This window comes from Homalodisca vitripennis, chromosome 1 (genome assembly GCF_021130785.1).
Source record: "Homalodisca vitripennis isolate AUS2020 chromosome 1, UT_GWSS_2.1, whole genome shotgun sequence".
Lineage (NCBI taxonomy): Eukaryota > Metazoa > Arthropoda > Insecta > Hemiptera > Cicadellidae > Homalodisca > Homalodisca vitripennis.
The window spans coordinates 18,914,054-18,939,945 of NC_060207.1; the positions used below are offsets into that span (position 1 = coordinate 18,914,054).

The 25,892-nt window shown below is 33.1% G+C and overlaps 2 protein-coding genes across 2 annotated transcripts in view; both read left to right on the plus strand.

Moving 5' to 3' along the window:
* Positions 1-10,996, plus strand: part of LOC124357863 (BTB/POZ domain-containing protein 6-B-like) — a 35,283-nt gene extending 24,287 nt beyond the window's left edge. The window contains exons 5-6 of the mRNA XM_046809948.1: positions 3,607-3,760; positions 6,549-10,996. Coding sequence (XP_046665904.1) covers positions 3,607-3,760; positions 6,549-7,138 — 744 coding nt within the window. The 3' untranslated portion in view covers positions 7,139-10,996. The remainder of the gene's footprint in view (positions 1-3,606; positions 3,761-6,548) is intronic.
* A 9,979-nt stretch (positions 10,997-20,975) lies between these two features.
* The window catches only part of LOC124357870 (BTB/POZ domain-containing protein 3-like), a 54,897-nt gene continuing 49,980 nt past the window's right edge, over positions 20,976-25,892 (plus strand). The window contains exon 1 of the mRNA XM_046809958.1: positions 20,976-21,078. The gene's annotated coding sequence lies outside the window, so the exon portion shown is untranslated. The remainder of the gene's footprint in view (positions 21,079-25,892) is intronic.

Here is a 25,892-nt window from a genome sequence, read left to right on the forward strand (position 1 = left end):
TTTTGCTGTGAATTTGTGTGTGATTTATAAAGTATAGAATTTGGCTGTAAATCTATGTATTGTTGGGGCGTTTAGAACCTGACTAATTTGTTAATGGTTTGGGGATAAAAAACCTTTATTGTTATGGTTACTTATTTCATTGTCTATAGTTTTTAGGGGTGATTTATGGCAGACTGCAACAGACTTTTGGGGTGCAGGCCTGGGCGGTACGGGCGGGAGAACTCCATGGGTGGTACTTTGGGTAGTAGCTGCAGTTTCTCTGGCTCCTCGATCTCACTGTCGCTGTTCATGTTGGTGTCAATGTCTAGGTTCAGGCCTGGCAGTGGAGGGGGAGTACTCTATGGATGGTACTCTGGGTTGTAGCTGCAGTATCTCTGGCTCCTCAATCCTACTATCGCTGCTCATGTTGGTGTCAGTCTCTGAGTCCAGTCCTGGGTGGGCAATGCTGGTGACAATAACCTGGACTAGGTTTTGTTTACTCTTTTTGTTAAAGTGTAATCGATGTCTTGTATAGCAGCTTCTGTGAATGTGAGATATGTTATATACGATTAATTATTTATTTTGTAATCCTTCTCCAGTTTATATAAATTATATAAATCTTGTGGTTAAGTTGGCAAAGATCATATCTCCTTGCCCTGGTATTCTCACAGTATGCAAGTTCGTTCTTGAAGCAACACTAATTACGGATTCAAATTTTACTGTTTACTATGTTCTCTGGATGAGTCATCTGTTTAGTGTCACTGCAACCACGTTAAAAAATTGCATGGTCATTTTTAGAGAATTTTCTAGTCAGGTTATCTAAGTTTTCAGAAACATAACTAAAAGTGCCTCCAGGAGCAGACACCACAGACACATTGTATTGGTTCCCGAGCTTCTGCTGTAAAAGGTGTGAAATATTTCTGCCATTACTTGTCAGAGACTACCACTAACTGCGGCTTTTCTTCAGATCGGATGTCTTCGTAACAAGCTGTATCTTTTTGTAGTTGTTGCTTCTATTTTTTCTGATTGCTTTATTGTTGGGATTTTCAAGGCTAAAGAGGAATCCTAATAGAAACTTTCTGCTTCATCCTCTGAATAGGCAGACAAGTCATATTTATTGTTGCTTGAAAATTTTATGGTTGCAGGATAGGTTTCATTTGAAGAATGTTTATTTTTTCTGATAACTATTGTAAAATTTGGATAATTTTGGTGTCAGTTTGTAGTTTTTCAATTACATTGTTTAGTTGTACAATTGAAATTTCTTTTTCATTTAGTTGTTTCTGAAGCTTTTTACTTGTATACAAAGTTCATCATAAACTAAACTCATAAATATTTAATAATTTTTTATTTTTTTTAGTTTGCGTAGCAGTATTGAGCATAGTTTTGGGTGAGAGATAAATATTAACATCTAAATGGTTTTGATCATAGTGGTGTTTTATTTGTTCAATTCTCAGCTCCTTTATAGTTTTATCCTTTCTGCAGTTCTCTTTTTTAAAAATTTCATTTTTAAGATTGCATATTTCAGCCATTAAATCTTCATTTTCTTCTTCCACAACTCCCAAAGATGTCTCTGCTTTTTCTTTTACTAATTTAAATGATTATTTTGCTCACAAATTCCTTCTACATTTCAGAAAAATTGTCTTTATTTTTACTATCTGGGTCATATTTGAAAATATCCTCTCCAATATTAATATCAAATTTATCAGCTTCATTTAGTGCATTAGACTGTGAAGGCTATATTATATCTGGAAGTTTGGTTTCATTATATGTATTATAATGAAAAATATTTTCTTCTTTACACAAACCAGATTTATTTGTTCCAAAAAATATTATGTGAATAGTTTTCCCTTCGATTTTTTGAGATTGTATTCAGGCCATGGTTGGTGACATTTAATTTTTACAAACTCTTTATCATTAACTTTTAACATTTCATTAATCTAATCTTTTAATTCAGATTTAAAATAATATTTTATTTCTATTCCAAATTATGTTTTTGTTCTAAAAATATTTTATAGTTCTTTATAATATTTAATAATTTATAATTTTAGAATAAGAGCAATATTTCTAAAGCAAAAAGATAAATGAAATGAGTAGGAATTGAACACACAATCTCTAACTCTAGAGTTTACCACTTTACTGTCTGAGCTATTAGTAATTAACAGAGCAGAGAAAAGAGTTTATTCAATAGGTCCATCTTAGATAAGACCACTCTATAAACATACCAGATAGAAGGGATTCTTGTTCTTATCAACAACACTCCAATCTTATCTACTTATCAGATAACTGATATTGCTGTTCTTTCACAAATGTTAAAGTACTTGTAACTAGATTTTTTTTTTATTCTTACAAATATTCTAATTAATTTATCTCAATTATTTAAATAATTTTCACTTTACAACTTGGTATGAGTTTTACTTAAAAACACTTTAGAGATCCAACATAAATTGTAACATAACTAGGAGCATAAATTATTCACTTCAACTCACATAAGTCCACTCTTATATCTCTTAACTACATCAAACTGAACTAAATTTGTAACATTTAGGTTATTATAAATTTTACAAATACCAAAAACATTATTACGAAAACCAGTTTTTTTTTTTTTTTTCAGGAAAATATCCCTTTTTTATAAATGTATTAAACAAATTTTGATTTCTACTAATCATAAAACATAAAAGCCTTAGGCTTTCTCAATGTTGTATTATTATAGTGTTTTTCATTTATTGTAAATAAAATTATACCAAATATAGTTATTTTTACAGTTTATGACAATTTATAAACATTTAAAAAAATGTATGTGTTTTTGATCAAGAAAACAACGCTTTGTTTACTACTTTCAGTTTTTTCACTAAAACTAATTTAGTTTCCTGTAAACTCATAAAAATATTACATTTTATGAAAGTAGACTATATTTTTACCTTTAGGCTGTCTTGGAATTTCAAATTAATATACTGAACTATATTTCCCAGGCACAACCTCTCCATTTTTTACATACACATAACAAAAAAGAAAATTCTCACTCATTGTAAAAATTCAAATGAAAATATTTACTCTAGTTACTCATTATCATTGTATTTCACTGTTCATTGTGAACTAAATAATACCAAATACAGTTAAGTTTTCAGTAAAATACCAATTTTAAAAATAGCTTGCAAAACTGGGAAAATACTAAGGGCAGTCAGAGTGTTAATAAGACTTAATATATTTGTATGTATATGAATGAATTCTGCAAAGTCTGTATAATTTCTAGAATTTTAAACTTCAAGATGTTAAACAAATTTTTATATCTTCTACATTACCTTCTTAGATGAAAAATAATTCCAAAATCTTTTAGATTCCGAGGATTTTCCTAAACATTTGGTTTTATGAATCTGTTTATGCTATTTACATTTGAATCTTGATTGGCTTCATGTAACATTTTCTGTTTTTATAACATAGATATGTTTATGATATTTTAAACTGTATTTACATTTAAATTTTTATTAGCTCTTAAAGTGTCCCAAGAACCTCTTATTCTAATCTAATTGTAACAAATATTTAAGCAGTTTCATAGGATGCTTGGGATATTATCTAAATGTTTCTTGTTCGAAAATGATAAAACATTAATGTAAAGTATTTTTTTTTCAGATCCTGCAGTCAGACATCAAGCACTTTCTGTCAACCAATGATTTTAAATTACTGGATAGAAAAATTATAGAGTTCATTTTAAAACTAGAGCATTTGGATATTGAAGAGATTGAATTGTGGTGGGCTTTGATGTCGTGGGTTAAATATAATTATGGTGAGTAATAGATCTTTACTTCTTTATATTTATCCCAGAGCTGATAGCTTTATTACTCTCTAGTGGCGGGTCAATTTTTCATTGTGTACTGTTTTACTTTGGAAATGTTGAAAAATATTATATTGATAAATTTTATTAGTAATTATTACTTTGTACCATAGGAAAATTAGGGTATTATATACAAATACACAATAAGAACGTACACTGTATAAAATAAGCAAAAAAAATGAACACCTAATAACAAGTGCAAATAACAGTTTTGACATTCAAAAAAAATTTTAAGTTGTTTATTTTCAAGTAAAAGTGATATATACAATTTTGAATTTTGGTAAACTTACTAGATAAGAATCTAAAGATTTGTGTGGAAAACAATAATTAAGTCCAATGTTAAGTCCATATGGTTGTTTAGATTTTAATATGAGTTGATGTGCCAATACACAATTGGGAGGGAGGGAGACTTTATTCAAAATCATTAATATTTGAAAGGCGTCAAATAATTACGTTACATCACATATTTACAAGAACAAAGTTACATTAAATATATCCATAAAAGTTTATCCAGGACAGGAACTCATCCACTGTATAGAATGGTCGTTAAGCAAGCCATTTTCTCAAATAGAGTCTGATATTTTGGCTGTTTTGACTCTTCAACTCATCAGTGTTTCCTAATAGTTGTTATCCTTAAAATAATAAAGTGCATGCCATAAGTTTTTACTACCAGTTAGGAATTAGTTATTTATATTTTTACCTGTTGTTTAACCAACTAGCGGTTATTCCTTTCGTCCGTGAAGAAGGCATTAAAGGTCCATAAGTTTCACCCTTATAATATACACCCGAATAACATTAATTCCTTTTTAAATGAAAACAATTTAAAATTAAATATAAATAAAACAAATTATATATCTTTTAAAACCCAACAAAAAAAGGAAATAATTGAGCCAATGATCATAGTAAATAACCAACTAGTAACAAAGAATCAGAGTATCAAATTCTTAGGTCTGACTATTGATGAAAATCTTAATTGGGATCAACACGTACAATTGTTGATTACAAAATTAAACTCGGGAATTTATGCTTTGACGAAGATGTCTTTTATCTGTAGCACTGATACATTGAGGACAATCTATTTCTCTTATATACACTCTTATATTGCATACGGCCTCTGTTTGTATGGTGCTTAGAAAAAATCAAATCTTGATGAAATTCTCCGGATACAGAAAAAATCTCTGAGAATTATGTTAGGACTAAAAATAAATGATTCTGTGAAAGAATATTTTAAGGAATTCAAAATTTTAACTGTCTACGGTCAATATATAATGGATACAATTATGTGCTCTAAAATTAAAAACTTAAATACTGGTATGACCAACGTAATTCATTTGTACAATACACGTAATAAAAATGATATTTTAATACCTCACCATAGGCTAAATTTTTACACAAAAAAACCAACATACATTGGATCCAAATTTCTTAAATCCATTCCACTTGCTATCAAACAAGAAACAGAACTTAAAATATTTAAAAGAAAGCTTAAGGCATACTTGATAGACAAGGCTTTATATTCATTAGATGAATATTTTGATTTGCAAATCAGGTAGTTTTATTTTAGTTTTATTATAGGCTTATTTTATATTAGTTTTTAGCTAGTTTAAACTGACACTATTCAAATGTTACATCATTGTAACTAAAATGAATAAAGATTTTTTGACTTTGACTTTGACTTATAAAATCACTAGTACAAGAACCAAATAAAGGTTTTGATAGATGGCTATAATTTTCTGAGATCATGGAGAAATTGTATTTTAACCGCTAGTTACCATTTTGTATTATTTTATAAAAAAATTAATATCTCTACAACTAGTAAAGCTACATACCGAATTTTGCATATAGGTATTAATAAATGAGAGGAAACTTGGCCTCTCACTTGCTGGGTTCAATCTTTTGTGATTCAATATTTATTCAAAATTATATATATATGAACAATGGCAAAACTAATATTGTATGAACTAATATTGTATGTGACGCAATTACTGTTCTTAACGAATATGTAAATGAAAATTGATTACTATGGCCTTTGCATTATTTCAGTAGAGCTCCAACGTTCAGGGAAACATCAGGGAATTTTAAAAATACCTCTGGAATTTCTCCTTGTTGTAAATGTTAAAGTTTAAAGGTGGAAGGATCTTTCAACATCTTGGTTACAAGTAGATTCCCAAATCTCCAATCGACATAATTTCCAACAAATATTTTGATTCAAGAATCGATAGACAGGATTTGACAATTGAATCTGCCGAGATTCACTGTGTAATAATTATCGGCATTACACAAATTACCAAACATTTAAATTTGTTTTTGCTGTGCTTTGTTTTTTTACCGTTAAATTATCGCATTTTTGTCAATAATATTTTGCATGTACTTAGTATTTTCTATATTTATGTTCCTGCATCGCCACAAGTCTACTGCGTCCATTCACGAACAGCTGATCGCCATTACACAAAAGACTGATTACGAAAACATGATTTTATTGTACTGTGTGTTTGGAAACAATAAATAGACAACCAAACCAATTATAAATAATTCCAAACAAATATAAAATTATAAAATATTATTTCTAAATTATATTTTGCTTACAGTTCTGTATTTATGTACATACATTGCCCTGAGTCTTTTGCTTATTTTCGTATTATCATATTTTTCCAAATTAATCTATGCTTTAAGTATAAAAAACTACCTATGATATTGATTTTTAATCTAAACGTATTACATTTGTTTGTTTGTTTTACAGATGAAGATACTCCAGGTACTACTGTGCGTGAAAAACTAGGAAATATGTTGAGTTATGTTCGCTTCCTTGCAATGTCTCAAAAAGAATTTGCTGAAGAAGTAGTGAAAACTTCCATTTTGACAGATTATGAAATGATTCATATGTTTGTTGCCCTAGCTTCAGGAAAACCTCATGGACTTAAATATTTAAGTGCAGAAGGAAAGAGACATCCAACAGTTTTTGTGTTAGAATTTAAAGGATATACAACAGCGCAATCAAGTTTTTCCACTTTTACTCATACTATCCTAGTTAAAAATAGAAGGTTAAGGTTGATATCAGTCAATCTGACCAGTGTATTATCTCATTTCTATGTTAATTTAGAAAAGGATAATTCAAAAGTTTCAACATTTGGTCCTTTCTCAAACTGTGCAAGCTTTACATTGGATATCATTCTTGAAGCCAATCAGTCTTATAATCTGGTTTTCGAAACAAGGTCTTCCGGCTATACAATGTGTGCATCAAAGTGTGAGCCTCATTATTCCTGTAATTACTGCACTGTTCTGGTAAATACATCATCGTGTATTAAGAATCTTACATTTATTGTTTCTTAAAAGTTCTAGACACAAATTTGGTAATGTCATTTTGTTTTAAGTGCAGTTTGATAAGAGCTGACAAACATATTATTTGTATACAGCTAATAAACTGGTTTCAATGTGTTTCTTTTTTAGTTTTGAGTAGAATAATACACCACCGTGGAGCTGGATCCACCCATTTAGAACAGTTTTTAGTTTGCGTACCAAAATAACTGTGCTGTAACTGTGTTTCTAGAGAACAATATTTTTATAAAGAATAACACCACAAATGGATGTAAACAAGTGTTGAGTAGGTAGAATTAGCTCCTCACTTAGCCCCATACATGCAACCTTGTGTTGGCACCTGAGTTCTTCTGATCTGGTTTAAATAAATGGAGCTAGGCATGGAGCAATAACCACCCTCTCAACCCATTGGAAACAAACCACCACCAAAGAACTTTGTTAAACTTATGTTCTAGGAATGTAACATGTTTTAAAGCTGTGCAAACACATTTATCAATGCCTATAAATATGATTTTCTAATATTATAATCAGAAACAACTATTTTCATCGTATACACTTAGTGTACATCAGTAGTGTATCATACAAATAAAAATGTAATCATACAATCTTTAAACTAACATAGTACAAGACTACTTTACTTTTAATATGTGTATTAACAGTTCAGATTTATAACGTAAATTTAATAAAATTAGCTATTAATAAGTTTTTCATTTTAATGAAACCTGTTGTTAAGTTTATACAACTCAGAGAACGAGTACAATGAAAGTTTAGACAGATTTGAGTCTAGTTTTATATTACGTGTTATTTTCCAGTGATTATATTTTGTTAGGTAGCTCCTAACTGTTAGAAAATCCTATTCCATGATGATGTATGTAGGAAATTGTAAATTATGCCAAACAACTGCTATATTATTTCTATTTTCTAATATTGTACATGTGGTTCTAATTCCATAGGTTTGTACAGTGAGCTTGATTTTTAACTGGCAGTATTGTATTATAAATGAATGCTTTATAAGGTTATGATTCCCAAATGAAACAAATGGGTTTTACAAATCATTCCATGGTAATTTTAAAATAACACAATTTTTTGCAACTTATTTTTAAAATTGATTCTAAATTTGTTACAATGAGGATCCATAAAATGAAACAAGTATTGAAATATTGTAAAAGTATGTTAATAAAGATGTCATATTTTAATTATCTGGTGCTTTATAAAGCAGAGTCCACGTCTATATAAACTTGAAATCTGACAGAAGATGTCTCAAGTTCTGGAGTATTTAAATACATGTTTCTGTTTTTATTTTGATTTAATTTATAATTGATTATCCTAAGTAGTTGGTCATCATGATCTGACAGTTTTGCATTCTAACACTTAACTTTGAATCAGTGATAAGTTATTAACTTAAAATTAATTATATTGTCTATTGCTGCCTGGGTATTGCTGTTGCTCCTAGTGGGGAAATACATTAAACCTTTCTCTGATGGGCTTTTTTTAATATACCAGCCAAGATTGTCAAGGTGGAAATGGCTGCAATGTCTTGCATTTATAAAAAAACTGTTTATTGTTATTTTTCATTAGCTTTGTTTAATGTTATGTACTCATATTTAAATGCTGTTTTACATAAAATAATAAAAAGTTAATGGGAACCAAATTTTTAATTAAATATGAAATAAAGTAAATAAGTCAACAGTCTCTGCATTCTGCTTCCCATGCACTAAGGACTTAAGAAGGAGGACACATGACCATGTGTCCCCCTACTTAACACACATTGATATATGTCTGAACGTCAAAAAAAGAAGGTAACTGATTTTCATTTACATTAGATATTATTTATTCAGGTGTGTAATTTTAACGATAACAATTTTATAATGTAAGCTATGTTAGAATGTTTTTGTAGATTATATAGGATTTTGAAGGAGTGTTGGTGTTGGTTGATGTTTATTGTTCAATTGCTTGGATGTTTGTGTTTTAACATTTTTAACAGAGATATTGTATGTGCACATTGAAGAAAGTCCATTTTTTGGGTGCAATGTTTGTGAATATTGTTTTGCATAGGTGTATTTTATCATTATAACCTCATTTACGCCATATGAATCAACATCACAGTAATCATCTTCTATGAAGTAGGTACTCAAAGGTATATATATCACTGTATTAAATTGAACTTTTGTTAAGTTCTCTTCAGTTCCAGGTGACCAGATGTTGCACTGCTGGGAGAGGGGGGTATCAGGACCTCTCCCCCCCAGGGGCATTTTATTTCAAATAATCGATCACCTAATAATCTATTTTTGACTAAAAATAAAACTGAAGTTGGAACTTGTAAATAGATCATAATATAATATTTAAATTAAATCTTTATAGCTATTCTAATTTGCAAAAAAACACAGCACTGCACATATAATAACTCAAGTTCGTTCAAAAAGCCAAATAATTTAATTTTACTGCCATGCAGCAACTACGAAAGTGAGATTAGTTTTTACTATTCCTTGTGATTTCTTCCTAAACTAACTAAATTGCAATATAACTCCCGTTATTGTAGCTTTATTAGTTAGTGTATGCTCAACTTTCAAACTCAGAAAAATTATACATTTTAATCCTAGATTCAAGATTTAGCTTTTGGTCTTGATTTGTGAATTACCTTAGATCAATATTATGATTAAATTTTGTTTTAGGTAAATACACTTCACATAAACTGTGTATGTTGCAGTAGATTTTAATTACTCCTGTATAAGTTTCCTGGTGATTGGTGGTAGAATAGTCTTACTGTAAATTTAAACAATTCAAGCTGTTATTTGCCTCTTTTTATTAGTTGAAAACTACTGTAAAATAACGATTTTAGGGGTTAATATTTCAAAAATGTTCAAGGGAGAGTCCCCGGACCCTTTACTGATCTGGAGGATTTGCCACACCATCGATTCCCCAGTGTTCTGGACGCCTCCCAGAGATTTCTGGGTGCGTTACTTCAGTTGACCGATCCTTCTCTTAAAACAATGTTAACAAACTATATTTTATTGCAAGTAGTCTTGACTTTGTCACAGTCAATGGGCTAGTTATATTTTCATGACTTTTTCTAGATATCTCTGAATGGTTTTTTTGTTTTGTACTGTCCAGAAAATTAAATTAAATCCTTGCCATTCTTCCAGTTATTATCCAGCTCATATACCAACCTATAAGTGGTTTGACATCCCCTACAACCAGGATCCGGAACTAAAGAAAACTCGTACAAAAGTACAGTTAATGCAATATTAGTAATTACATAATTAACTCCAAATACTACACGTCTGTACAATATGATTATTCTGATTGTGATGGATATGCCATAAATGGAAACATACAAGAGTGCAATTATAAAAAATTTATTTTCCTATACACTGCACGAAAAGAAAGAACTTTCTTCCTCAGTTTGCAAAACAAATATCTCTGTTAAAAAATACTAACACTTAAAAAAATATGTAAGAAGCTACATCTCAGGCATTCTTTAAAAATAATATTTGTGAGCATTGTGCTAAAATCTATCTGCACAGTTCTATAATATATCCTTTGGGAAGACTAGCTTTTACGTGGTATTTTCAGAGGGCAAGGTTCTATGTTGGTTCCTAGCTATCAGTGGGGTTGATGATGCTTCATATCTAACATGTATGCAACTTAAAATTATGCTGAAATAAACAGGACTATGTTCACAGTGGTAAATAATACAATTTTATTATATAGTTCTTTGCCAAGCAGTAACACTATTATTTCACTAGGTAGGAATATTCTTAAAGCTAATCATACTTTCAATCTGTTGTTGGGCAAAGTATACAATTATTATGGTAAGATATGTCATTCACTGTATGCCATTTGTTATGGCGAATAAATTGGTTAATAACAAGATGCTGATTTTTTAAATTATTAATACCAAGAACCTGGTGTGTTATTGATCTTATGCCTTCCTATTCTTCTTAACTCTTTATTGTTCTTTATGATATTCATCTCTTTTACTGTGTCATTGTTACAGCCACGTTATATCTTCTTATAGTATCAGCAGTTCTTGACCCATTTATTTAACTGTGGCTTATGCTAACTTAGAAATTTTAAAATAAAAATATTTTATCTTATTCGTAAATTACTTGTCACTTGCTGAAAACTGTTACATCAATTTATATACCAGTACTTCTCCAGGTATAGTATACTCGTACAATGTAAGACTGACTACCATGTGGCGCGATGCAGTATATTATGAAATTACAAGTATCTTCACCCTTCGCTAACTGTTACCTAATAACTAATATGTAAAGCAACATATAACAAAAACAATTAATACAAGACAAATATACTATCTAATTGAAAAAAAAATAAATTGAGTGTTTTTGTTTTGCCTGTTGTAATGATTTATATGTTCAAATAACGGGTTAATATTTTTCTCAAATTATTTCATGGTTGATACAAACAGCTTTGGGAATTCTAATGTGGCACAATTTTATGTATAGCACCAAAATATTTCAATTTATGTTATACATAATGCTAAAAAAAGTTTAACAACGTGGTAGTGAACATTGTGATAATGACATGACTGCTCTATATTGGACATACTACAGCATGTGGTGTCAGAACTAAGCACCAAAATGATTGTCTACAGGTGCTCATAATGTGTATTAATGTGTGGAAGATTCATCAGCACCATAAAGGAAGGTCGTGGAAGTGCACAATGTCGGAGGAAAAAGTCGGAACTCTCCTGGCAGTAGGATGTGCAAATTTGTTTCGCTGATGGAGGCGAAGAATCAGCCACCAAGTCCTTGGTCATGTAGTGTGACACAGCCACAGAAATTGGACTCTGTGTTACCACGGCCAACCACTGTCAGTTTGTGTATTTCGGAAAATAAAAAATGGAGACCAAGGAACAGAGTGATATAAATTTTATTTTTGTCCGAGGGTACATCTGTTCCTGATAACTCTGGCCTGTCCCTTGTCATACAAAGCACTGGTTACATTTTATGGATACTGTTCTGAAAACAAAGTGAATCTCTTCAGAAAAAGTGGCTTGATTGTTTGTTCCCTTAAGAGTGGGAATGCCAACTCACTAGGGTTCAAACCAGAAATATAGAATGGAATATGAATGTCACCCCTACGAAAATAGTGGAAGGCACTAGGGTGGACTGATACGCCATCAAGTCCCTTTCATCCTTTGAACCCGACGTTCTAAGAATAACTAGCCCTAAAGGGGACCTCGCCAAATATTAAATATTTACAATAATCCAGTACAATAAGTTTTAGTTTTTAATATTCAGTAGAAGCCTCCTTGATGCCTTTGAAATAAAATCAATATTGGTGAGCTTATCAAATAACCGTTAGGATCCACCGTCCGGTTTAACGGCCGTCTCTCATTGATGGAGACATTGCGTAGCCCCGTCTGTCTAGGAGCGCTCCTTAGACGCCCAAACGTTCAGTGTCTCGTTGGTATAGTCGAAGGTGAAACGGTGCGACCGCGGTCACGGCAAAAATAGTGCCTTCTTGGGGTTCGATGCCCTCTTTCTCGCACTCGTTAGTATGTGTATCGTAGCTCTCGTCGGAGGTGACCTGGTCCGGCTGCGGTGTCTTGCCTCTTTGTTCTCGTGATGGTTCCTCCCCAAACTTGTTCCTACGTCGACGATTCTCAGTGAAAGTGACACGTTCTTCCATGAATCTCACTGCAGCCCTGGACGAGTAGGAGGTCTTCCTCTGATAAACCTAGGCAAGAACCAAGATCAACATGGTAATTTGGCATTTATCCTCAAGTGCACCCTTTACATCTCGGATGTCTCACCCGTCCTTCCATCACCGGATATAAATATTTCATATTTTATTTGTAGCTCTATCTCCACTTAAAATTTTGGCCTCCGAGCCGGATTCTGTATCTATCTCCGAAAACACTGATATGGAGTGTTGAGTTCATGCTCTCTCCCCAGGGAAGGAAGAAGGTTTTCCCAAATCTTCCAGAGGCCTCTGGATGGTGGTCGTGGGCAATGAATATGACCAAGATGTCAGGTTTGTTGGTACTCGCCCTCAACAAGAAGACGTGACCGATGGGAGCGTTAGCCATTCCTCCATGAGCTGCGTGGCCGAAAGAGTAAATGAGAGCCCTTATCGGCCGTCCGGAGGAGAGTCCTAGTAAAGGAGAAGTAGGCAGCAAAAGTGAAGAAGGCTGATGGTGGAACAGCATGCTAGTATGTAGCTGAAGATGACGCCAGGAACACTTTACGCCTCAAAGATAGTCAGTCCAGAGGTGGTCTTGATAAGGCTGGCCGATGGCAGGGCTTGCTACTGGCGGACCTGCTAAAGCATAAACATAATGCTGATGACTAGGGCATTTGGTTTCGGGCCAACAGGTAACCATGATCTGGATGTGGCTTGCTAGAACTCGGTGGGAAAATAACGAATCATGTGTAGCGACGAGATCACTCTTATCAGCTGCTATTTCACACCTAACGAAAGCGTGGCCGAGTTTCAGTTCAAGCTAGAGGACGCTCTTCACCCCTTCGGTGAAAATTTTGATTATCGCCGTTGATTTTAAGTCTAATGGGAAATGCAAGTGATGGGTACTAGAGGTTGCCGTATTCTGGAGATAACTGCACGGGTCGGTCTGGTCAACGTGAATTCGGGATGGACTTCCATTTCCAACGGCTGGAATACGGAAACATCCCTTTTATGGCGGAAACCTCTGCCGGAGAATCACGGACTTGAGGGAGTTGTAGGACTTGAATTTGATCTTCAGTATTATGCCAATTTGTATTGTTAATAGTAACAAAATCTCTTGTTGCTTAGTACTGGAATATTTATAATATAGCTGTTTGAGAGACAATATTTTTGAATCCTTAGTGCGTATCTAAAACCTATACAAATATTTTTGTTGAGTCCCGCGTTAAAAATGCTTTGTAGTTGAAATCCCAGTAAGGAGAAATAAAATTTTATTGATAAATGCACGATATAGACGACAAAGGAGGAGAATTCAAATCTTAATGACAACTTCACTTGGTTACATTAGGCGTTGTAATCACGTTATCCTAGCTCCCAACTAGATGTAACAGGGACAGAAATAATCACACAATCTAGAGCAAGCCGTATGAATATATGTAGCCTGATTAGTGGATGGTGAATCTGAATCCACCCCTGCACCCTGCAACCAACACTGTTGCCAATTTTGCGTTTATGAAAAATAGCTGTCCGTTTGAGCATTTGTACTAAGCAAACATCATCTCTTTAAGTACACAAATATACGTACGTATGGCTTAAGTTACTTGATTCTTCAGACAACATGTAAATCAAGCATACAGTGTATGGCCATAGACACACCATAGCGGAAGCATGTGGGTACCAGCAGCGATATGGCAGCATCGCACAAGTCTTATCGGAATATTTTGGTACGGGCTGATCCAAAGTCTAAATGTGTAAGTCACTTAATAATTTATGACACTAGACTTCAGAAACTAGTATTTAAAGAGTAGTATTCAAAGTAAATAACATTGTACTCTGATGGTTTAATTATAGAATAAGACTGAAATCAGAAATGTTATTTGTCTTTTAGGCCATGGTTGTCAATTGACATCGACGTGATCATTTCATTAATAAACTTTCATGGCTACAAACATAAAATAAGTATCATACCGTAGATTCAGAGATAAACACTGACAAGAACTAAAGTAGCAGTACATTACTAAGATAAACCAATAATAACAAGAGGTGATGTCAACAACACAATAGATATATCAAAAAGATAAAATCAACAGTACATTAACAAGTCAACAATATGTGGCAATATATTCCTATAAATACATTCAAAATATGCAATAAATAAATAAATGGTCAACCATAAAACAGGTATCTAAAACAACAGCAGAACAAGGTAACAAGTTTTAAACCATCAAAAAGACAACAGAACAGAGTATGCATTCAGTATCATTACAGGAGAGATAATCATGTATAACATAAAAGGGGTGCCTGAGTAACCAATCCCATACATTGTTTTTAAATCTATAGTGTGTGTGTGTGTGTGTGTGTGCGCGCGCGCTGCATAGTCTAATTTGTTAAAAAGTGTAAAAGACAGTACCTGAGAATTTGAATGCGTTTTACTGAGTCTAAATTTCCCAAAAAAACACTGATTGAAGGGGTTCGGTGGAGACAACATATGTAGTTTTATCTAGCTTCTTCGCACTCCCAAAAATCCAACAGTTTCTTTCTATAAGCCATAGTAAATCTCTTGATCAGAATTTCTTCTTCCCAGAAATCTGGATTGAGCAATAAATATTCCAAGTTTTCAGACACGCAAATTTTTAAAGGTTTATACCCATCATATTTAGGTTTCAGTTACCTAAATACATAATCCACACGTACATTATCACCTACGCTTGATTGAGATCTTCCATGACTTTTCATCGTAGTTGTATCCAAAGGAAACACAACAATTCCTTCAACACCTTGATGTGACCTTAAGCTTTCTGTTACTGTTAAGTGTGGAAAGATATACAAATAATGCGGCGCGTAAGGAAAAATGTTGTTTGATAGAACACAACTAAAATTCAAATGGAAACTATTTGTATCCAGATATCAAAGGACGAGGTTGAGCATTAGGTAGTGAAAGGTGCATGTAATAAGGATAATAAGGATCTGGCCAACTCACCGATGTTGATATAAATTCTTCCCTCGCTTCATTCAAGAATGGGTTTTCCAGCTCGTCCACGACTGCAGTAGGATCCACGGGAGTGCGGGTCACATACGGTTTTCACTGAGAACAGTCACTATGGCATCGGGGAAGGAAATAACTTAGATAGTAACTATATGTTCATCACACACGAGATGAGTTCAACGCGGCACTTCCTCGGCAACGGTGTTCGTAAAGAGTATCAGGTCCCAAGGCGACACTTCCACTACAACACAAACAAAGAGCCTTTGTCAGCGACCGCAACCGGAACATGTGATGTTCAGATCGACTCTGACGGTACAACTTCCTAACGAGTACGAGAAAAGAGGGCACCGAGACCCAAGACAAGACTTTTACTACAACCGAGAACAAAGGGGTGAGCGACCGTAACCGGGCCATGTCATCTTTGACGGTACCGACGATACAACTTTTAACAAGTACGAGCAAAAAGGGCATCGAAACCTAAGACGGCACTTCATTTCCCAAGAGAGAACAAAGTGCGAGACTTTGTGAGTACCGCGACCGGACCATGTCGTATCCGACGGGAGCTACGATACACTAACTGTTCGGGCGTCTAAGGAACACTCCTGGACGGCGGACAGACAGACAAACAAGACCACGCTACGTGTCCACCAATGAGAGCAGCCGTTAAGTTATACGATAGGTCCCATGGTCACTGGATAACTTGACAGGTGTATTGATTTGGTATAGGAATGCCCCAAACTATTTCCACTTTTGTCAGTTTTCTACTAAATATTAAAAACTAAAATCTACTCTACTGGATATTGCAAACTCGCCATCTGACTTTTTACCCAATATTGGCATTATCTTCTTGTTTTCTACTCCACACTCAACCTTCATTGATTTATTTAGAACACTTTTTGATCGAGAAATCATGATTGCTGCTCAGAATAACACTGCCCTCACTATCAGTGGGAATATCAGCACTAGCAACTAAATTAGACTCAAGATTTCTACTATTTTTGACCAACCTTGGGTGTGATAAAATCGCTTCGCCTGGTAAGCAGTATTATGACAATTACTTCTGTTACTAAAAGAATTTACAGCTTTTGATTGGAAGAAATTCTGTTAACATGTCAACTACTAAGCTTACATTTCTTGCCACCTACGTATTTCACACTCTTGGGGTTTATCACTTTTTAGGAACAATTTCACATGTTCACTTAAGGTCTCTAGAGAGCCTGGAGAAAAGGTTTTTAAGAACATTGTTCTGTGTATCGTATTTCGTCTTGAGTTTAACCAAATCATCTTACACTTTCACGTACTTCTAAAAAGGTTAGTCCATTATTTCACACAAATTATAATTTTACTATGACTTTCAATTTAATCCAGAACTATATTTAAAACACCAGGCCAGTCACAGTTATTATTAACTCTATCAGACTTACCAATAACCATATAATTTTAAATTTGTTTGATTAAATTTAATCACTTGTTTGATTTTATTTATGTTGTATATATTTGTGTTTTGATTAGTCAAAGCGTGATGAATTAACCATGTAAAGTTAGTGTGAAAGTTCAATTGTGAAAATTCCTTGGTTTAACCTTTTGGCTGCACAGAATTTTTTGACACGTTATCCCAAAAGTTCTCAGGTTTTTATCGGATTTTATCTCAACAGTGCTACGCCTAAAATGGTGAATTTGTAGAGTTTTACTAAAAAAATCATAAGTTCCTCAAATTTTAACCTATTTCATTGATTTATGTTTTGTTTTGTAGTATAATATATGTAAGAAAATAAAAATAATACATTTTGAAAAATACAAAAATATGAAAACAAATAAAAAAATTTTTTTTTTGTTTTTTTTTTCAACTTTGACACATAAAAACATAATTAAATTTAACTTTTATTTTTTTAAATACATTTGTACCTAAATCCATATGTTGTTTTGAGTACATACTGAAATTTTCATGCCAAAACATAGATTTTTACTTATGTAATGAAAAAAACACAAAAAACTTACCCTGTGCTATCTAGATCACAGCTCTTTTTGCCGTTAGTGTACTATAAAAAATCAGCAAATACAAGTGTTATTATTTTTAAGGAAAAGTAAACTTATTCAACTGTCATTTACCGCAATCCGCGTGTAAATAACGTAATATTTAGCGCTGGAATAAAAGAAATCGAAATATCGTTCCATAGTATTTTTCGGAACAAAGGCCAACAACAATATATCGTTGCATAGCATTTTTCGGCACGATTACCGAAAACGATATATCGTTGCATATCAGCCAAAGGGTTAAATATGTGCCGTTTATTTTTGAGGTTATGGACTTGTTTATTTATCTTTCTTCCATTATGCAACAGAACATTCAAGAATGTGATCAAGATTCCATTCGTTGCTTAGGAAGAACTCTTACGTATTAGAATTAAATCAGTACAAATCATCTGATGGTTACAATTTTATTCTGATAACGAATTAGATAACTGGCCAAGAAGCGTAAAAGAAATATTACTTCTTCACGAGACCATGGACGGTAAAGTGTAGGTCAGCGTCATTGTTTAGGTAAAGTTACCGGACAAAGAAATGATGGCCCAACCTAGTAATAACTATAAATTACTATCCTCTAACAAAGAAGACGTCGATGGATAAAGATATCGACACTAACAACCCAGCAAAAGATTCAAAGCCATCCTCCATATTATTGCCAGGAGTGAAAAATGTTTCACCGATGATAAAAGCCCTAGATTAAATGTCAGTAAAACTGAATACTCGCACAAGTGTCTTAATGAAAACAGAATTAAACTTTTACCATCTTCTGACGCTTTCCGGAAAATAGCCAAAGGGCTCAGACTTGAACGTCAGTTTCCATCATACTTACAAGTTAAAGCAAGAACGACCATATAGGGTTGTGCTGAAGAACATGCATTACTCTATTTCTCAATACTTTTGATACCATATTGGACTTTTCATTCAATATGATATCAAAACCCCGATATTTGTATATTTATTCCTATATCACGATAATGTCGGATAACTTATATCGATATCAATATAGGAAATATCGAAACGATAGTATCGATATATATTGCTATCGATAATATCGCAACATCCCTAATCAGATCAGAAGTTAGCTATTGCTAGGGTTGTTGCAATATGAGGCTAGTTCCGATATTTGTTATCGATATCAATATCAAGCTTTGATATCGATATACCAATACTATCGAATCCAAATATCGATATCCTTAATATCGACCGATATCGATAAATAAGGGAAGGGGAATAATTAAATTGGTGTATACAACCTTTGATTGTATGAGTGTGTGTAACTAGTATAATCAAAGATACAACTTACAAGTTCATTTCCAAAATAATGTTTTTAATACAAGTACAACTTAATACATTAAACAATAAACCATTATTTAAAGATAAAATAGAAATTCCTTAAATTATTTAAATTATTCTATTTAACATTTTTTAACGAAGAACCATTTGAAGCACAATCATTAAAATCAATTGTCAAAGTAAGAATAAAAATTACAATTTTACATTTCAATATAAATCTATAAGAATCTAAATTGAGTTTTAAGAACAACAATTACATTTTAAAAAGCAACTATATTATACATGCTTAACTGAACCAAGCATCGCCTGGTTACTTTTTACTTAATCTGCAAAGTTAATTTCTTTGCTGGCGTTGCATTTAACAACTGAACAAAGCAAGTTGTTTGAGTTTTGCTTTTGTAAAACTAATAAAGCCAAAATAATAAATAATTACAACTTTTCATTCAATATGATATCAAAACCCCGATATTAGTATATTTCTTACGATATCACGATAATATCGGATAACGTATATCGATATCAATATAGGTAATATCGAAACGATAATATCGATATATATTGATATCGATAATATACCAACGTGAAGTTAGCGTCACTTTATCGTCCGTCTGTTTTATGTACAACAATGTTGCAGTCAACAATCTGAAGGCGCTAACAAACATTCAAAATCTGAAATAATAGTATAAAACTAATTAGTAAAAAACGATCTTGCACAAAATCTACACAATTTTTCGTATTTATTAATTACCACAAAGAATTCCCGTTAAATTTATAATAAATAAAAACTCAAATATCATAACTAAACTGTAAAAATGTTTCCTTAAAAGGGCGTTCTCTACTAAAAACCACTCCTGAGACTAAACCAAACAAGTGCCCGCAATGAAACGTTGTACACAGATGCTCTGTAAGCTGAACTTTAATATACCAATGTCAAAAATGTGGTGTCGGCCGTCAGAGGTCCTATCGTCTAAATTAAATGCATCGTTGGACGGGCGTTCTCGAATAAAAGTCACTCCTGAGACTAAACCAAACAAGTGCCCGCAATGAAACTTTGTACACAGATGCTCTGTAAGCTGAACTTTAATATACCAACGTCAAAAATGTGGTGTCGGCCGTCAGAGGTCCTATCGTCTAAATTAAATGCACCATTGGACGGGCGTTCTCGTATAAAAGTCACTCCTGAGATTTTTAAAATTCAGCTTACAGAGCATCTGTGTACAAAGTTTCATTGCGGGCACTTGTTTGGTTTAGTCTCAGGAGTGACTTTTATTCGAGAACGCCCGTCTAACGGTGCATTTAATTTAGACGATAGGACCTCTGACGGCCGACACCAAATTTTTGACGTTGGTATATTAAAGTTCAGCTTACAGAGCATCTGTGTACAAAGTTTCATTGCGGGCACTTGTTTGGTTTAGTCTCAGGAGTGACTTTTATACGAGAACGCCCGTCTAACGGTGCATTTAATTTAGACGATAGGACCTCTGACGGCCGACACCACATTTTTGACGTTGGTATATTAACATTCAGGTTATTGAGCATCTGTGTACAAAGTTTAATTGCGGGCACTTGTTTGTTTTAATCTCAGGAGTGGTTTTAGTAGAGGACGTCAATTTTACGATACATTCCTACGGTTTGCTTAGGTATTATATTTGGGATTTTTATTCATGACACATTTAATGGGAAACCTTTGTGGAAAGTAATAAATAGAAAAAACTGTGTTGATTTTGTGAAAGATCGTTTTTATAATTAGTATTATACAATTTATCTCAGTTTTTGAATTTTTGTTAACGCCTTCAGATTGATGACTGCAACATTGATGCACTAGACGGTCTGGACGATAAAGTGACGCTAACTTCACGGTGGTGATAATATCGCAACATCCCTAGCTAATAGCTATTGCATTGCATTGCATAATGCATTGCTGATTCCGATTAGTTGTCGTGTTGTATCAGTTTGTTGATATTTTACAATATTGTAAATACCAGTAATATCAAATGTATGTTTTCATTCATTCTTAACTTATTAAGTTATTTAGTAACTTAAGTTATATCTTAACTAACTCATTTATTATTATTAAAAATTGATTACCTCCAATTTCCTTGAAATCATAGAAATAGAACTTTGGCATATGTAGGCTATAGTTTTTAAATATACATTTTTGGGTAGAGTACGATAAGCGGACCTGGTTTTTTATGTTGATTAGTACAATCATCAATACTTAATATTCATTTATCGTATACTAGTTTATAAATCATATCAACTTATCTATAGCCATAATAACAATCATATTTTAAATTAAAATAATTCAAGGGCACATAGTAACAATCTTATAAATAATAAATGAGCTCTAAGGATCAAACAAATGATTAGAACTGGCAATATGAAACTCTCATAAATAATATTGGGTACTTTGGGATTATACCGACCACACACAGACATGAATCGTTATTTGACATTTTGCTTCTATTGATTACTAGATTAGCGTAGAACAGTATTTCGTCAATATAAAACAGGAATTGTCTTATCGCAAACCCCTCCCCATCCTCGGACAGAGGTCAAAGTCGAGCGGTCTAGTAGATAACGTGATTGCAGAGTCATGAATCGTTATTTGACATTTTGCTTCTATTGATTTCTAGATTAGCATAGAACAATATTTCGTCAATATAAAACAGGAATTGTCTTATCGCAAACCCCTCCCCATCCTCAGACAGAGGTCAAAGTCGAGCGGTCTAGTAGATAACGTGATTGCAGAGTCTCGCCGCCCGTGCAGCTGGTGCGTCGCTTTGTTGTACTTCCGTGTTTTACCTCTACATTTCTCCAAACACAAAAATTCAACAAAAACAAACATTACCAAACTAAAACTAAACTCTTTATTGAAAAAACACTCAAAACTTGTTTTTATTCTTGATCACATTCCGCCACCCAAAATGCAAGTGCCTCCGGCCATCAGCGCGGGCATCGTCTGCCCCGCGCTGATGTCAACGAAATAAAAACATCCCTCGAGATAGTACCTATCAGTAAAATATCAAATTCTAGAGGGGCTGATCAGAAATATAAATTGAATTGTAATGGAAAGGCAATTATGTACCGTGCAAATCATGTGATGCCGCACGGCCTGCCGTAATCGGGATTCTCGAGAAAGGTAAGATAACAGCGACAACAATACCGATCACAATACCTGGAAATGCTTGTAAGTTTGTAATTTTGTAATTAAAGAGTTGTTTTTTCGTTCTATCATGTTTGTTTCTATAAATTGATATTTTTGTGTTCTTCATACTGGTGTGGTCGGTATAATCCCAAAGTACCTAATATTGAAATGATAACATAAAATACATTGGGTAGGGTACGATAAGCGGACCCGGTTTTTTAAATCGAAGAATATAGTCATCGATACCGTACCTAATATTCGCGTCTCAAATCGTAGACTATCAATCGATATAAAAGTACCTATAGTCCTTAATAACAATCATATATTGAAAATTAAAATATGAATTTAATATGTACAGTGATCAAACAAATTATTATAACCAAAATTAGGAAAACTGAAGACGCCTATTTTTACTCATCTCACAGTTACAATTGTTTCTTTCCCACAAATTTCACATAATGGGTTTTTCGGTACAAGTCCAAAATGTTGAAGCCACGAAAAAACAACGTATAGTTTTCTAAAATTGACTGCCGTTTTTAATAATCAGAATTATTATGTAAAATTAAAATATTATCCTAAGTGTATTATTTTAGAGTGTTTACAGCTGTTGATATAGATTATTTAAGTTAATAGTTCAAAATAATTAATCAGTATCGATTGATTATATTGATGGTTATGATTAAGTAATATCGTTTGCCAATTTCGATATAAAAAACCGGGTCCGCTTAACGTACCCTACCCAATACATTTATAACAGGAAATACGAAATATATTAATTATTTATATTTCTCCTGTTTAGTAATGATCCATTTTCCAGAAGTTGTTGAAGCGTCTTCTCTAGAAAACCGTACTCTTCGGCACAAATACTTACAGAGATGGGGTAGACTTTTAATTAACGGCCTACACTTCTTATTCGTTTGTTTTATTACTTACAGCAGTTTTAATGTAAACAATAAACAGCAAGAAGTAACTAATATTTTGAGACTGAAAATGGCGATGAATATGAGCAAAATATGTGAGATATTTCTCACAATGACGAGATTAGTTTAAGTGGCTTCAACATGTACGTTTGGCTCCTGGTAACCAATGGTGATAATTCTTTCCTCCATTTCACAAAAGGTGTTACTCATTGCTATCAAGGTGGGTAAATTATAAATGTTGTATGGTTTTTTTTTCATCTGTAAATCTAGGACTATGTTTTTAAAATTGTAATAAACGAGATTCTTCTTGTTACAGTAATTTATTATAACACTTATTGTGAACGTTTTTTTCATATCGAAGTTGGAGAATATATCGAACAATTCGACAAAAACAACGGAATAACGAGTGTAGGCCGCTTATTAATGTATCCCCCAGAGATGATCTACAAACAGGTCGGCTGATATGCCATTCTTTAAACTTCGTTTCACGGTCCTCCACGAGCTTTCGACTGTCTGTTGTTACCTATAAAAGAAAATACGTTTACTATATGAAAAAGTGTTTATAGCTGATACAATTTAGTTATAATTAAAAAATAAGTATCGTTTAGTTATATCAAAAGTTATAATTGAGTAATATCGTTTGTCAATATCGATGTAAAAACCGGGTCTGCTTATTGCACCATACCCAAATTCTTTACTATATACAGGGTGAGTCAGAAATATGGTAAAATATTTTAAGACGTGATTGTAGGGCAAAAAATAAGAAAAACATGTGATATAAAGGTAGGTCCGGAAACGCTCCATTAATGAGTAATGGCTGGCGAAAGATTCTGCTTAGTTTTCTGTTCACCTGGTGAAATTAAGTGATTCTGAGATGTTTTGTTCTTACTTTTTAACTCAAATAAGGTGGATTTATAAGGAAAATCACCTGAAAAATCAAATTAAACCACTCTAGAGGTTGTAGTGTGAACAGTTTTTGAGATAAAGTATGAAATGTGCCAAAACTCTAATAACAAAAATACCGTCTTAAATGTTTGATGTCCAATAACATTGTTAAATTACCGGTAAACAAATTGTTTTTCCTAATACAGATTGTTGAGAATTTAATTCTGAAAACAACCATAATAAGCAAAGTTAAGTAAATGTGTAAAAAAGGTATGAAATTGACTCCTCACGTATTACACTACACATCAAACATTTGCTGTTTTAAAATATGGAATGAGTAACTTATCTGATTGGTAACAGCTGGTAAAAAACAAACATATTTTTCAAAATTTCATTTTTAAATACAATAAACATATCTACAATTGCTTTAAGTCTCTCCGGAAGATTAAAGATGATGCTCAAAATGACCTCCGCTGTTCTAAATGCAGCCGTTCAGGCGTCTCTCATCGAGTTTTGGACCCGTTCAAAAACTTCAGGTGTTTGTTTAGTGGTTTCTATTACATTAGAAATGTTTAATCGGAGTTCTTCAATGGTATCTATTGGGAAGAGTAAACTAATGTTTTTAAATGTCCCCAAAGGTAAAAGTCCAAAGGATTTAAATCCGGTGATCTTGCTAGCCATGAACTGGTCCACCTCGGCCCAGGTGCCCCGTCATGCATAAGCATAACCCACATGTTTTGGCGCAAATGCAGAGGTACATCATCAAGCAGGTTAGGTAGCTCGTTTCTTAAAAAGTTCAAGTACACCACGCCATTAAGCCTGGGAGGAAGCATGAATACGACTAAATGATCTGCTAAGATTCCAGCCCAAACATTTACTGAAAACTGATGTGGGCGATTAGGTTTGATAGCATGAGGATTGTTGTCTTCCTTAGTGTGGTTGTTATGGAAGTTAATGGTAACTGTTCTTGTGAAGTGATCCTCATCGGTAAACAAAATTGTATTTAAAATGTTTGGATCAGCATATTTTTCCATAAGCCATCGACCAAAAGCAACACGGGGAGCGTAGTAGTCTTATGGCAAAAGAGTTTGGACATACTGGAAGTGGTATGGGTGTAACTGGTACTCGTGTAGAATTCTCCGAATACTAGTTTAGCTGACATTGAACTGTAGTGATAATTCTCTAGTGCTCTTTTCAGGATAATTAGAAATTTCATTAAGAACCAACTCTTCTAATTCAACAGTCCTACATGATCGGGCGATGCCTGCATTACTATGCTCCGAAGACTTCAAAGAACCTGTTTCAGATAGGCGTTGATGAATAGTGGCAAAAAATCTTGCGCTTGGACATCTGCGGTTAGGAAAGTTCTCTTGATACAGACATCTTGCTGCAGTACTATTGTAGCATCCCAAACCATACATTAAATGCATGTCTGCTAATTCAGAGTTTGAATACACATGAATATTACCTTCCATTTTTGATAATTGAAACACACAACATGAAATCACTAATAAAATGAATGAAAACAACAGTTTAAAATACTTAACACAAACACACAGTATCTTTACAGTTTGTTGTTTTGTTCAACAATGAGATGACATATGTCATCTAATAATAAATGCCCAGCTGATTATTTATTATTTAAAAATGTTTAAACAGCTGTTGTTTAAATTATTAATTATTACCAGCTGTTATCAATCAGATACTCATTCCTTATTATAAAACAGCAAAAGTTTGCTGTGAAGTGTAATACGTGAGGAGTCAATTTCATAACTTTTTTACACATTTAGTTAACTTTTCTTAATATGGTTGTTTACAGAATTAAATTCTCTACAATATGTATTAGGAAAAACAATT